Source organism: Leguminivora glycinivorella, chromosome 26 (assembly GCF_023078275.1).
Source record: "Leguminivora glycinivorella isolate SPB_JAAS2020 chromosome 26, LegGlyc_1.1, whole genome shotgun sequence".
NCBI classification, from domain to species: Eukaryota; Metazoa; Arthropoda; class Insecta; order Lepidoptera; family Tortricidae; genus Leguminivora; species Leguminivora glycinivorella.
Window position 1 is genome coordinate 5,550,569 of NC_062996.1, and position 15,251 is coordinate 5,565,819.

Here is a 15,251-nt window from a genome sequence, read left to right on the forward strand (position 1 = left end):
TCGTTTCTTTATTAAGTTTTTTTGGCAGAATGAGTCTGCATGTATTAAGTTTTGATTTATTTTGATGATCGAGGCTTTCCCACCAGTTTTCCCGAGCCGGGTGTGGGAAGGCCCCGTTCCAATGGCGCCCAACTCATTTTTCGTTTTGTTCTGTATTTAAGGGTGGTATTTTCCTCAAGAATTCATTTTTTCAGTGCCATACATAGTGATAATGAAAGTTTTGTAGTACTTACGTTTCAGTGATCCATTTTGAGCTGTGTTTTGCCTTAGGCACACACTGTTGTAAATTGAGGTGAGCTTTAGCTGCTTCACAATGTATTTTGCCCGTTTTGCTGCACTTTATTAAGATATTATTGTGAAATTTGAGAGATAAGTGCTTAGATTTTCAGTTGGTACAAATGGTGCTGACATTTTTTACAGGAAGTAGCCAGGTTTTGAAGTGTCAAACTTTGTGTACGTTTTGTAACTTTTTATGCCTGAAAGATAGTATTTTAGGGCTTAGGCCAAAGTCATTTTGAATATCTTTCGTGAATTTAAGCATTTTGTGAATATTTTTTTGAGTAATTTGGCTACTTGTGTTCAAATATTTTGGGCAAAGTTTTATAAGTACTGTAATTGACTTTTATGATTTTGTTAAGGGGAAGTTCATGGGGGTTTTTAAGTTTGTGTAGAAATTGCCATGTAATTTCGGAATATTTTGGATGTATAATAAGTGTAAAGTTTAAACTCAAAAGTTGTGTCTGGTGACAAAACATTTGGCTATAAAATTTAAAAATTTGTGTGCTATTTTGTTTAAAAAACAAATTAAGTTGGTTTTGCAAATTTTGGAACATACATTTGGCAGTATTTGAGAATCTTGAAGTTTGTTTAGATTGCAACTTGAAATAATTTGCAAATTTGAGATTTAGGTCATACCGTTGATGTTCATTTAGTTGAACTTAGTTATTTTCTTTGAGATATGTTCACAACAATTAGCTTCTTCATTTAAGGTTGTATAGTAATACTTATACAGAGCTGGAAAAGTAGAAATTTAGTAAATACAAAGTAGGTCAATTCAACATTGTTTAATATAAATTATAACACAACAGTATCACTTCAAGTTGTAAGTCGGTGCCATCATATTTGAGTTCCTTTTGAGTTAAACTTATTATACAGTGGCAATTTCACTTTTGTGCCTGTTGAACTTATACAGGTGAATTCAGTCAGGGACGACACCGGTAATGGTTGAAGTGCTGGAACGGCTTGAGTTTTGAGTGTCCGGCAGCTGCATTGTTGTTGGTTGCCGGCGAAGTGGTTTGTGTTGTTCTCCATGCAAATGGAAGGTTTCCGTTGGGAGTTGTTTTCAGCACATTATCAGTGCCCGAGTTCCTCTGATGTTCATGTTTTGGTTTTCTTTTGTAGTCTGTGGTCTAGTTGTAGCTGTTGCTAGGTGCCTAGTTGCTTTTGTGGTATGATTCTTAAGATTTAGTACAGTTTCTAGTAATCTGTAACAAAGTAAATGGAATTTAGTAAAGATAATATACATGTTTGGCTAGTTAAATAGAAGGTTTAGAAAACAATTTTGTGCTGTTGATCATTTAGTTTGGAGTGTGAGGGAAAAGAGGAGGATAAAGGACAACTCCCTTTCCTTATTATTTGAGATATTTACCTGCTGTTAGTAGTAGAATTCTTTGCATTCCAGTTAGCATTCCTGAATAAATTTTAGTCATTCCTTTAGATTATCGAACGTTTATCACACTCATGTTAGTTTTCCATGATTTTGTAGTTGAATTAAGTGTTGTTTTATTAATTTGTAGCAGTAAAAACGGCAGATATTAGTAATTTTGTAGGTAACGATAAATATTTGTTGACATTTAGTTTTTTTTTAAAGGCACAGACCACAGACAAGATAAGTTCAACGAGGGGTACGTTCGGATGCGTGTTTTTTGATCCAAGTTTGTCGTAACTTGAGCGGTTAAATAAACGCTCGGTTTTATGTTTAGATTTATTTAAGGTTACGACGTGGTTTTAGCGCCAGTTTTAAATTTAAATGTCTCGCAACGTGCGGTTTCATTTAAGGGCGTTTGTTTTTTGTGAAAACTTGGATTTGGTTTTGTGGCGTATACAAGGATTTAGAGATTGTTTTGGGTAAGTTAGGAGGTAGAGGTTCTCTCTGGACGCAAGGTCCGGGTTATTTTTTTTTGCTTTCACCTTGCCGCCAGAGTTAACGCCCTCGCTTACGCCATATCGTGTCACTCTTTGGTTGTTTCGTTTGAAGTGTTGAATATTGTGGTGAAAATATTCAATCACGACTTTATGTATGGAACGTGGTGAACAGCAAAGTCTGTTTTCACTACTATTTTGTTTTGTGTGAGGGATGAAAGGGTTCCTGGAACAGTTCTCTGAAATGCGTGAAGTATGAAAGGGGCGACACAATCTGGTTCATTTTACGTTTGAGCGATCCTTGATACGACCTGTTTTTTCGAATTGAGTTTTTTTTGCGGGTGCTTACCACACCCGAGCGTCGTAGTGGCGCGATTTGGGGTCGACATGAGGTCCATACCCAGGAGTGGTGAGGTATGGCAGGGCGCGGTAGCACTGCCTACTTCTTGCATCCCCTTTTGGATGCGCTCCGTACCGGGTTCTTGCCTTTTGTGGTGTCGATCGGGTACTCGCTGGTGGGTACATTTTGTGTTCCGTGCTGCTTTTCCCATGCCATGGAGGCGGTGGGGTGGCGCACGGGTTTTTGGGGTATCGCCGCCAATCATGCCTGGCGTGCGATACATATTTTTTGGTGAGTCTCAACCAAACGGTCGAGGTCTCGGGCATGTTGCAACCTCAGAGTTGTGTAGGATTTTGTGATCCGGAGAGTTGGGTGGGAGTCTTTTATCTCACCAACTCGAAGGTGCGTGACAGTTTGTGGTGGTTTTTTTGTTTCCTTTATGGAAGAATTGGAACAGCACAATGTTGCCAATTCAACCGTGTGTTGATGGATTTTGCATTTTGTTAGTAAACTGTCACGGTTATTTTGGTTTATGGATTTATATTCTCGGATTGGAATTTTATTTTAAATTAAATTATGAGCTTCTCAAGTTTATGATAGTAAACTTGGAAGTAGGAATCATTTTTGGATTTTTATTTTGCCCGGTCTAGCGGAGAATGTTTGGGTGTGCTGAACATCGGTCCTGGCTGTTGGTTTTGGTTTTTCCAACGCAACTGAAAAGTTGTGTTGGTAAAGCCAAAAGAATGTTTTTCTGTTTGGTTGGTTTTGTAGTGTGGGTTATTTTTTGATGGTTCGGGAACCACACTAGGTTTTTTATTTTGTGGTGTTGCGTGGGTTCGAGATTCACTTTTAGGACGTTTACTTATTTGGTTTTGTGGATTGGTTTTTTTTTTGGGAACGGATCTCGATACCTACAGCAATCGATGTTCTTTTTTGTTATGTGTTTCTCCCATACTCTGTATGGTCGAGGTGTGTTGTTTTGTTTTCCTTGCTTTTGTGACACATGGTTAGGTATTAGTCGCTGAGGACAGCGAGCGTTTTACCCTTGGTAAAACGCTACAGCAGGGAGAGGGGTATTGTGACATTGCACATTTTTAGTATAACGACGTTTTTAGGTTTGTCTCAAATATAAGTTTTTGCGCATGGCAAGGACTTTAATTGATCTAGCAACTGAATCGATATGGATGACAGTTCTGTATCCAATGAGAATCATCTGTCAACAAGGGTTGTTGCCAATATAGAAATATACATGATTTTCATGATATTAATTAATTTAGAATTTACAATAAAAATTTGATTTAATAAGTTAGGAAGTTGCTAGAATATGGTTAGAAGATCAGGTGTAATTTTACACACTAGGGGCCGTCCATAAATTACGTCATCGATTTTTTCAGATTTTAGACCCCCCCCCCCTATAATCATCCTATCGTCATATCTTAATGACCCCCCCCCCCCCTTCTCCCAAAATTGACGTCATTACCAGTTTGACAAAATAAAACATTGCAGATTTGAGAAAAATAGGGTATTATATGATTAAAACACTTGGTTATAGAATCATCTTTTATTATTTTTACTTTGGCAATAATCATTGATATAATATAACTACTTATTTTTTACTTATGTTTATTATGAGTTATTTTAGTATTGTATGCGCCTTAGCCGCCTCTCACATTTGCAGTCTCACTTACTAGGTGTGCTGGAAGAAATTTCTTTTTAGAAATAATCTTTTTGTACGTGAAAAATAAACTATAAATAAATAAATAAGAATGACGTCAATTTCGAAACACTCCCCCCCCATCTATCATTTACCGTCATCCGCAGACCAAACCCCCCCCCCCCCCCCCCCCTAATTTAGAATGACGTAATTTATGGACGGCCCCCTAGATATTTCAGTCATTTGAAATTTATTACAGCAAATTGTGCTGAAGCTGTCGTTCGATTTGGTATCCCCAAGTCTCCCAAAGTTGTTTTGAGTTCTGAGATCATTTCCTCCTCACTTGCTGGCTGGCTCCGGTACAGGTCGTAGGCCTCCAGTGGCTGTTTCGCTGTATCATGGATTATCTCTGTTGTGGAACAGGAATCCAAATTATGGAGCAGCAGGAGTCCTCTTCTGCAGGGCCTCAAGGCTCCTCAGAATTGTATTTTTCACCATGAACTGTGAGTAGAGTTCAGTTGAATAATATTGTGTTAACTTCTTTGTGTGATCTTGGCTTTGTCAAGTTTTGACCATGTGTCTCTGTTTCCAGTCTCCTGATGGTTTATGTGGCGGGAAGGGTTTGTCAGAGCTGCGAATGATGAGGCTTCTCAAGTTCCAGCTGGTAAGCAATCCAGAATATTAATTATTCATATGATAAGGTTAGGCCACATTTCCATTGTCTAATGAAGGTTTTTTTTTTCTATTTCAGCTGACTGGGATTTATCAGATTTAATATATTTGTCAATTTTGATTTAACAATCAAATTTAAGATTTAAATTTGTTTTTCAAGATCTCAAGATTTAATTGGTCTCGGTTTCATTTAGTTTCTTCCAATTGAATGCTTTCACCCTAAGGGGGTTTTCGGTGAAGAGGATGCTTGCCGGAGGCTGAAGCTTAGGTTGCGGAGGTGCTCTTTTGAATTACTGCGCCTGGGGCGACCGCTTTGGCTCACTGAAGGATGGCTTGCATATGTAGCGGTAACTTCTGGCTTGAAGGTTGGTGGCATTTCTCTTTCCTGGAAGCAAGTGTTAAATTTAGTTAAATTTAGTTTCTATCATGTATGTTGGCACTGATACTTAGGGACTAACCAGTTTTAGGCAATGCTTGTACATCACTCAGAACCATATTTGCACGGCCCAGCTCTATCGTCCGGCAATGTTAATTTTAGTTAAGGTGCTAAGCTTAAGCTTTATTTGCTGATTTACAAGCTGTACTTTGCATTGTGTCCATTTAGAGAAATAAAACTGTGTGTCACAACTAACCGTTTTATTCCAATTCCATTTAGAACCTGAATCCTTGAGGAGAATCACCAGTAGCACCTTGTTTCGTTTCTTTATTAAGTTTTTTTGGCAGAATGAGTCTGCATGTATTAAGTTTTGATTTATTTTGATGATCGAGGCTTTCCCACCAGTTTTCCCGAGCCGGGTGTGGGAAGGCCCCGTTTCAACCCCATCATGTTTGGGCTCATTAGATTTGGGCTGACGAGCACCATCGAACTAGATGAGGTCCAAGGTCTCATGACGGGGTCAGGAGGTGGCCAACAGAACTGCTATTCTCCTCATCATAACCCCATCATGTTCGGGCTCATTAGATTTGGGCTGACGAGCACCATCGAACTAGATGAGGTCCAAGGTCTCATGATGGAGTCAGGAGGTGGTCAACAGAACTGCTATTCTCCTCATCATAACTCCATCATGTTTGGGCTCATTAGATTTGGGCTGACGAGCACCATCGAACTAGATGAGGTCCAGGGTCTCATGATGGAGTCAGGAGGTGGTCAACAGAACTGCTATTCTCCTCATCATAACCCCATCATGTTTGGGCTCATTAGATTTGGGCTGACGAGCACCATCGAACTAGATGAGGTCCAAGGTCTCATGACGGGGTCAGGAGGTGGCCAACAGAACTGCTATTCTCCTCATCATAACCCCATCATGTTCGGGCTTATTAGATTTGGGCTGACGAGCACCATCGAACTAGATGAGGTCCAAGGTCTCATGATGGAGTCAGGAGGTGGTCAACAGAACTGCTATTCTCCTCATCATAACCCCATCATGTTTGGGCTCATTAGATTTGGGCTAACGAGCACCATCGAACTAGATGAGGTCCAGGGTCTCATGATGGAGTCAGGAGGTGGCCAACAGAACTGCTATTCTCCTCATCATAACCCCATCATGTTCGGGCTCATTAGATTTGGGCTGACGAGCACCATCGAACTAGACGAGGTCCAAGTTCTCATGATGGAGTTAGGAGGTGGTCAACAGAACTGCTATTCTCCTCATCATAACCCCATCATGTTTGGGCTCATTATAAATATGTGGAAGGTCGTTAATAATAATAAATGTTTTATTAGGGTACCCCTACATGTAAAGAGGGGGCAGATATTTTTTTTTATCTACTACTTTTTTTGTCTGTATTCATATACATTCAATATTTTTTTTTTAATCGGTCCAGTAACAACGGAGATATCGAGGAACAAACATAAAAAAATGAAAAAAATAAATAAACATACAGACGAATTGAGAACCTCGCCTCAAATCTTCTTCGTCTTCAATGTCTTTCTCAGATTTGAGGCGACGGTTAAAAAGTGACACATCATGAGCAGTTTCAATGCACCAAATGTCACTGTTCTGGACGTAAGTGCATGCTGTTCTTATAAAAATATGAAAGTCACTATAACTGTGATAATTTCCGAAAATATTAATATTATCAAAAAACGATCTTAGTAAACCCTTATGCATTTTTAAATACCTATCCAAAAATATATCACACGTTGGGGTTGGAATGAAAAAAAAAATCAGCCCCCACTTTACATGTAGGGGGGGGGTACCCTAATAAAACATTTTTTCCATTTTTTATTTTTGCACTTTGTTGACGTGATTGATATACATATTGTTACTAAATTTCAGCTTTCTAGTGCTTACGGTTACTGAGATTATCCGCGGACGGACGGACGGACGGACGGACGGACGGATGGACAGACAAACATGGCGAAACTATATGAGTTCCTAGTTGACTACGGAACCCTAAAAAACAGAAATCACTATTAAACTATTCTCTAATTTCAAGTTAGGAATAACTAAAATTTTCCTAATAAAAAAAAAACAAATTGATCCCGCTACAAACTTTCACCCCCTTTTTCCTTCTACTAGGGGTGTAAATTTTCATAATCGATTCTTATCTCTTCGAAATTTTGTTAATGCAATCTATACAAATTTCGACTTTCTAGCTTTCGTAGTTTCGGCTCAGCGGTGTTGGTTGTTGAATCAATCAATTAGGAAACCTGAATTTATATATGTACATGTAGACTAATACTATACTTTTACTACATTCATATACCTTATTTACTACTACCATACCATGAATATGAAATTAAATAAAGAGTCCCCATATAAAATTGAAAATTATGTTATTAGAAATTTAATTCATAACTCAGCTTTCAGACAAAAAAAACTAAATCTAAATCGGTTCATCCATTCGGGAGCTACGATGCCACAGACAGACACACACACAGACAGACAAACAGACAGACAGACAGACAGACAGACAGACAGACAGACAGACGGACAGACAGACAGACAGACACGTCAAACTTATAACACCCCTTCGTTTTTGCGTCGGGGGTTAAAAACTATCAAGATTATTCGTGTCTGCGTTGAAACGCGCGTTGAGTTGCCGGTGCTCGCGTACCGAGCGCCAACGCCATCTATCGATGGCCGTTTCGTGAAATTGATGAGCGCTCTAAGGAATAAGGCGTCTTAAATAGACTTGCCACCGAGTGAAACACAAATATTTTCACCACACCAACACGAACAAAATACTGATCAAACTAAATCAAATCCATCAATCTTCTATTCAATATTTATGATTCAAAATCATCATTTAAAGGTAAATTAAGACATCAAGTTAAAATTTGTATGAAATTACTTTGCACTCTTGTGGATAAAATGCAAGTTTGCTATCTGTTTTCGAATAGCAAAGTAAGCCTTTACCAGTTGGTGTGGTGAAAATATATTTTTAGTATGTTGGCTTGTAAAGATGTTTGTGAACTCGATTTTACAAGCTACATATACTTAATTTGAGACTATATCAATTTGTGTTCAAAGTTGCGCCTATAACGGAAAAGATGAGGAGTGGCAGGTTGGCGTGGTACAGCCATGTAGTGAGGAGGGATGAATGTCATATAGGCAAAAGAACGTTGGAGATGAAGGTTGATGGATGGAGAGGGAGGGGTAAATCCAAACAGCGCTGGATGGATTGTGTGAAAGAGGACATGAGAAAGAAAGATGTGAGTGTTGAGATGACGAAAGATAGGGGAGAATGGAAGAGGAAGACAAGTTGTACCGACCCCACATAACGTGGGATAAAAGTAGGAGGTAGCAGAAGATCAATTTGTGTAGAATACCTCTAATATTTTCACAAGCTTTTATTTAACTTGCCTTGTTAGTATGTGTATGTTAGTTTGGGTCAAAGCGTAGAAGGTATATTTGACCCACTTCCCGGTTTCCGATTGATCTGAAAATTTGCACACATATGTAAATCACGTGACAATGCAATATTATGGTATCATGGAGCTGATCTGATGATGGAGCAGAAAGGTGGTCATAGGAACTCTATTATGAAATGTCGAATTCCCATCGCGTAAGGGGTTTTTAGAAACGCCTCGGAAAGCAGCAGATGACTGTTGAAAGAAAGGTACAGTCGGCGATAAAAGCTTGTTCCAAAAATGAAATGTTTGCAAAAAAAATATATTTTATTTTTATTGGGTTAAATTGTAGCGTAGGCGAAAGGCTTGCAACCCCTTTTTACCAAGAATGGCACTGAAACTTAGTAGTTCATGTGCTCTGCCTACCCCTTTACGGGATACAACAGGCGTCATTACATTATAAATATGTATGTTATATGTGTATATATATTTTAATTCTAATTCATAATTCATTTATTTGCATAAGATAGTGTGCATGCAGGTTTACATATTTTTACATAAAAGTGAGTATCAACTACCTCGTCGCAAAGTGACATGCAAATGATGATCTTAATCTATATTATACAAGTCATTTTTTCAGTTCACCAATTAGAGTAATATCTATACAGTATCGGAATAATCACGTAAATTAAAATATTATACCTATAATATAACAAATCATACATAAAAACAGCAATTGGAGTAAAAATTCAATTCTAAAACATGATCATAAATAAAATTAAAATACCTAATAATTATTTTCATTAATGCAATCGAAAGTAAAATGTCAAAAATTTAAAATCTAGAGCAATTTATAATATAAAAAATTAATTATTCATTTTCTAATCTTCATTCAGTTTTCAAGGAATTCTTTAACTGAATAAAAACCTTTATGAAGTAACCATTTCTTAAATTTAGTTATGAAAATGCTTGTAGGCAATTTCTCAATTTCCTTAGGTATCTGATTGTAAATTTTGCTAAGCATATAATATAAGTTTTTCTTAAAAATTAGTAATTTTGCTACAGGTAAATTTAATGGTTTATGTGTAATTGTACGTTTATTCTCATTATTCCTTGTAATAAATAAATCCATGTTTCATTTTCAAATTCATGTTTTAATTTCCTCAGGTCCTAGTATCAACCGCCACTCTCGCCTGGGGTGTGAACTTGCCCGCCCACACGGTAATCGTGAAAGGGACACAGGTGTATTCCCCGGAAAAGGGGCGCTGGAGCGAGCTGGGGGCCCTCGACGTTTTGCAGATGTTGGGGCGCGCTGGCAGACCGCAGTACGATACTAAGGGAGAAGGTAACATTTTACAAATCCGATGATAATGATTAGAGACCGGATTCCAGCAGGGCAAACATGGTCGTGCGATAAATGATAATACATCGGGCCGTCCCTATCGCACTTACAAATAGTGCGATAGGGACGGCCTGATGTTTTATCATTGATCAAGCGACCATAATTGCCTGCCAGGTAGCGATTTAAATATCAATATGGATACGACTCGCATAATAGGCTACTAGCCCCGATGCAAACGAGTTTGTCTAGTAATACAGGACTAGTTTAGTTTAGTTTATTTATTACATAATGATAAATTACAGTATAAATTAATCTACGTTAACCTATATGAATTTACATTATGATCGTCAATAATGATAATTATAATTAGGCATGCAAACATATAAGAGGTACAATAATATTTATGTCAATGATAATCATAAGCAATAGAAAACATGAAAGAACAATTTGAATTTCAAATGATATTTCAGTGGACTATTTTGTTTATTATAATAACGTTTACACATGTAGTTATATCACGACACAGTAATGAGAATTGTAAAATTAATATAATATAGTTTAATTTTATTGTAAAATAAAATTGCATGTGACTTATATTGTAAAAAAAAATACTTAAAACAATGTTGTCTTCATCACGTTCTCCTCTCCTATAGCAGTTCTGCATGCATAGGTTTAAAGATTTGTTTTTAGTTTATTAGCAGAACTTAGTTACTTCCTTTGGGCCTCCTTACATCTGGCATGTATTGTAATACCCATCCATAAAAGATAAAATAAAAATCGTCTTTCTTTTCCTTTTAGTATCAATGATATTTCTTGTATTTAGATTAAGTTATTGTACAATACTGCTATAAAAAATAAACTAGATTAGTATTAGCATTAAACATTAATGATTTTTGAACTAAGACATTATTTTTGTACAAACAGGAGAACCTCAAAAAATGGTCTGACTAGCCGAAAACATAATTATGCATCGGGGCTAGTAGTTTCCTATACTTAAAATAAGAGATATAAAGTAAATGAATTGACGTCACTCCTCAGTATTTCATAGTAATTCCAAATTAGCAAATCGTTTTGACAGTTCTCAAAAAGAAGCTGATTTGACTAGTAGGAAACCAGCCTATTCAGAACTATGGGAATTATTTTTGAGTCTACAGTCTTCTTTTGCCGCAAAAACTCCTTTTACTACTATTTTATAACTCGAAACCTCTTTTTGCAGGCATCCTAATAACGAATCACTCGGAGCTACAATACTACCTATCGCTCCTGAATCAGCAGCTACCAATCGAGTCCCAATTGGTCGGAAAACTGCCCGATATGCTCAACGCTGAGATCGTGCTGGGCTCCGTACAGAGCGTGCGGGACGCTGTCACGTGGCTTGGTAAGTTAATGATAAATATAAGAATCCATGTCTAAAGAGTCTACCAATCGAGTCCCAACTGGTTGGCAAACTGCCCGACATGCTCAACGCTGAGATCGTGCTAGGCTCCGTACAGAGCGTGCGGGACGCTGTCACATGGCTTGGTAAGTTTATAAATGTAAGAATCCATGTCTAAAGAGTCTACCAATCGAGTCCCAGCTGGTCGGCAAACTGCCCGACATGCTCAACGCTGAGATCGTGCTAGGCTCCGTACAGAGCGTGCGGGACGCTGTCACGTGGCTTGGTAAGTTAATGATAAATGTGAGAATTCATGTCTATAGAGTCTACCAATCGAGTCTCAACTGGTTGGCAAACTGCCCGACATGCTCAACGCTGAGATCGTGCTAGGCTCCGTACAGAGCGTGCGGGACGCTGTCACGTGGCTTGGTAAGTTAATGATAAATGTGAGAATTCATGTCTAAAGAGTCTACCCATCGAGTCCCAACTGGTCGGCAAACTGCCCGACATGCTCAATGCTGAGATCGTGCTGGGCTCCGTACAGAGTGTGCGTGACGCTGTCACACGGCTTGGTAAGTGAATAAATGTGGCGTTATATACCTAAAGAGTCTATCGAGTCCCAACAGGTTGGCAAACTGTCCGACATGCTCAACGCTGAGATTGTGCTGGGCTCCGTACAGAGTGTCAGAGAGGCTGTCACACGGCTTGGTAAGTGAATAAATGTGGCGTTATATACCTAAAGAGTCTACCCATCGAGTCCCAGCTGGTTGGAAAACTGCCCGATATGCTCAATGCTGAGATTGTCCTGGGTTCCGTACAGAGCGTGCGAGACGCTGTCACGTGGCTTGGTAAGTTAATGATAAATATAAGAATATGACTAATTAAAGCATTCTATGCACTAGTATGACTAGTCAAAAACATGTTTTTAAGTATGAGCCGCTCCTAGGCCCTGCCGCCGATTCTAAAAGTACGTGGCATGGCTAGCGCCCGCGCGCGTTTCCCGCGCAGCCCAGCCGCCCCGCTCGCCGCCTTACGCTCAGCGACATTTCTAAGCGCGACAGCGGTGAGCGCAGCCATACATTGGAGCGAGACACAGCGATGGGCATTCGCACCTGCCGCTCGCCGCCTTAGACCATTGTAGACCATTGTCGTGGCTAGGCCGTAAATCCTGCGAATCGGGTAATATAGCCAGATTCGCCATTTTTTTTGGTCATCCGGTCACCGGATCTACAAAATGTTTATATAAACTCCTTTATTTCTACTTTACTGCACCGGAATTACTAGAAAATATACGATTTCTGTTGATAATCCATATTTATTACAGGATACACATACTTATACATTCGGATGATGCGAGAACCGGCTCTCTACGGCATCACGCCGGAGAAAATGCAAGATGACAACCTTCTAGAGTTGCACAGGGCTGACTTGATACACACCGCCGCTAGCTTGTTAGATAAGTAAGTTTTTTAGGTATTTATTTTATAAATATTTAGATTTCAGTACGACAGACAGACAGTTTACAAAACCGCAGCCAAATAGCACTAGACCCTACTCATAGTGTTGTGTTCCTGGTGAGTAAGGCTGCCAGAGCTCAACGAGGGTGCGGTGTGCTGATGACGGGAGGACTTACGGAACTAACTTGTTCCGTCTATTGTCCTTTGAGTCGTCGGCAACCCGAACCCTCTTTAAAACTTGTACACTCCTTTTTGCTGTGTACTTAACACAGCAAAAGGGAATGTACAAGTTTCTAATGGGGTGGCAACGCGCATGTGACACTGTTTGAGTTGCAGGGTTACGGTGACCGCTTTACATCAGGCGGGCCGTATGCTTGTTTGCCACCGACGTAGTATAAAAAAAACATTAATGGAAAAACTAAATGTAATAAATTTTACAAGAGACACTACTTGTATGTAAACTGAAGTGTCCTACTTGAACTTGTCCAGTTACCGGCATAAATAAGTGATGATTTATGTACCTATATCATATTAACGTCTTGTTTGAAATATCATATGAAATTGTCAAACGATTAAAAGCGACAAGGTACAGAAACCGTCACTTCTTGATGCCGGTGACTGTCTTATCACGCAAACAATAGTGACGTTAAGTTTTTAGGGTTCCGTAGTCAACTAGGAACCCTTATAGTTTCGCCATGTCTGTCTGTCCGTCCGTCCGTCCGTCCGCGGATAATCTCAGTAACCGTTAGCACTAGAAAGCTGAAATTTGGTACCAATATGTATATCAATCACGCCAACAAATTGCAAAAATAAAAAATGGAAAAAAAAATTTTATTAGGGTACCCCCCATACATGTAAAGTGGGGGCTGGTATTTTTTTTTCATTCCAACCCCAACGTGTGATATATTGTTGGATAGGTATTTAAAAATGAATAAGGGTTTACTAATATAGTTTTTTGATAATATTAATATTTTCGGAAATAATCGCTCCTAAAGGAAAAAAGTGCAACCCCCCTCTAACTTTTGAACCATATGTTTAAAAAATATGAAAAAAATCACAAAAGTAGAACTTTATAAAGACTTTCTAGGAAAATTGTTTTGAACTTGATAGGTTCTGTAGTTTTTGAGAAAAACACGGAAAACTACGGAACCCTACACTGAGCGTGGCCCGACACGCTCTTGGCCGGTTTTTATTTTAGCAATACGATTCATAGACAATCTATCCGTAATGTTAGTTTTTAACACCCGACGCAAAAACGACGGGGTGTTATAAGTTTGACGTGTCTATCTGCTGTCTGTGTCTGTCTGTGTGTGTGTCAGTTTGTGGTATCGTAGCTCTAACGGATGAACTGATTTAGATTTAGTTTTTTTTTGTTTGAAAGCTGAATTAGTCGGGAGTGTTCTTATCCATGTTTCAAGAAAATTGGATCACTATGTCGGAGGTTTTTTCAAAATTTTAATTTTGTGTTATGTTATCTTTTATCGCTCGTTAACTATTTTCTTACTAGATTTATATTGACCGGGATATAGACCGTGATTACCTTTTTGATTTTTGTCGAGCTCCCGATATTTCGACGCAGTTGCATGCATCATGATCACGGGAAACTGAAGAAGGCATGAAGGATGTCAAAGTTGCGTAGACAGCGCGCGATCTAGCGCCCTCCTTACAACTTGTAGACTCCTTTTTGCTGTGTACTTAACACAGCAAAAGGGAATGTACAAGTTTCTAATGGGGTGGCAATGCGCATGTGACACTGTTTTTAGTTGCAGGCGTCCATAGGTTACGGTGACCGCTTTACATCAGGCGGGCCGTGTGCTTGTTTGCCACCGACGTAGTATAAAAAAAATGTACCCTCCTTCCCGCGCGTCAGCTGCGTTCACTTTCAGCGTTACCACTGGACGCAGTCACACTCGATGGTCTGTCCAAACAGACTACACTCACAGTGTTACTACGTTTGTTCAATTCTGACTTCACCGGTTTTTTACACAAAGAAATCACTGGATTCATTGAATTTTTATATTTGTGAATCTCAATGGTCCCGGTCAATATAATTCTAATGAAAATAACTGTGTATAGTAAAAATCTTCTCCAGTATCAAATCCATATTTATTCTGCACAATATTACAATCCAACTAACTTTCAACGACAATCCACCAGACAACCAACCTCACTCCGTCCCTCACTGTCACCGAATGCCCGTTAGCCGCCATGCCATTTTCTCAACCACCTTCAATCTTACCAATGTTAATAATCAATCACTTTACTTTTTATGAATTATTGATTCAACAATGATTATTCAATTATTTATTTATTGAAATCTTTTCCAAATAATGCCAGGGGCGGCTCACTCCGCGATTCCATCGCCGCGCTACAAGAACGCACGTTCGCACTTTCTATTGTTACTATACGTCGCGAGTTTTTTTAAAGGTTCATATGCGATATCCGCGTGTGGAATGGCTAATAATGCTTAGTT

At 38.9% G+C, this 15,251-nt stretch overlaps 1 protein-coding gene and 1 long non-coding RNA gene across 2 annotated transcripts in view; one reads left to right on the forward strand and one right to left on the reverse strand.

Moving 5' to 3' along the window:
• LOC125240022 (putative U5 small nuclear ribonucleoprotein 200 kDa helicase) overlaps nucleotides 1–15,251 on the forward strand; it is a 90,129-nt gene that overhangs the window by 36,584 nt on the left and 38,294 nt on the right. The window contains exons 19-21 of the mRNA XM_048147840.1: nucleotides 9,772–9,949; nucleotides 11,163–11,324; nucleotides 12,646–12,781. Coding sequence (XP_048003797.1) covers nucleotides 9,772–9,949; nucleotides 11,163–11,324; nucleotides 12,646–12,781 — 476 coding nt within the window. The remainder of the gene's footprint in view (nucleotides 1–9,771; nucleotides 9,950–11,162; nucleotides 11,325–12,645; nucleotides 12,782–15,251) is intronic.
• Nucleotides 1,050–3,810, reverse strand: LOC125240023. The gene is made up of 2 exons (XR_007178583.1): nucleotides 1,649–3,810; nucleotides 1,050–1,484 (listed from the first exon to the last, which is right to left on the reverse strand). It is a non-coding gene; the product is annotated as an uncharacterized LOC125240023 (long non-coding RNA).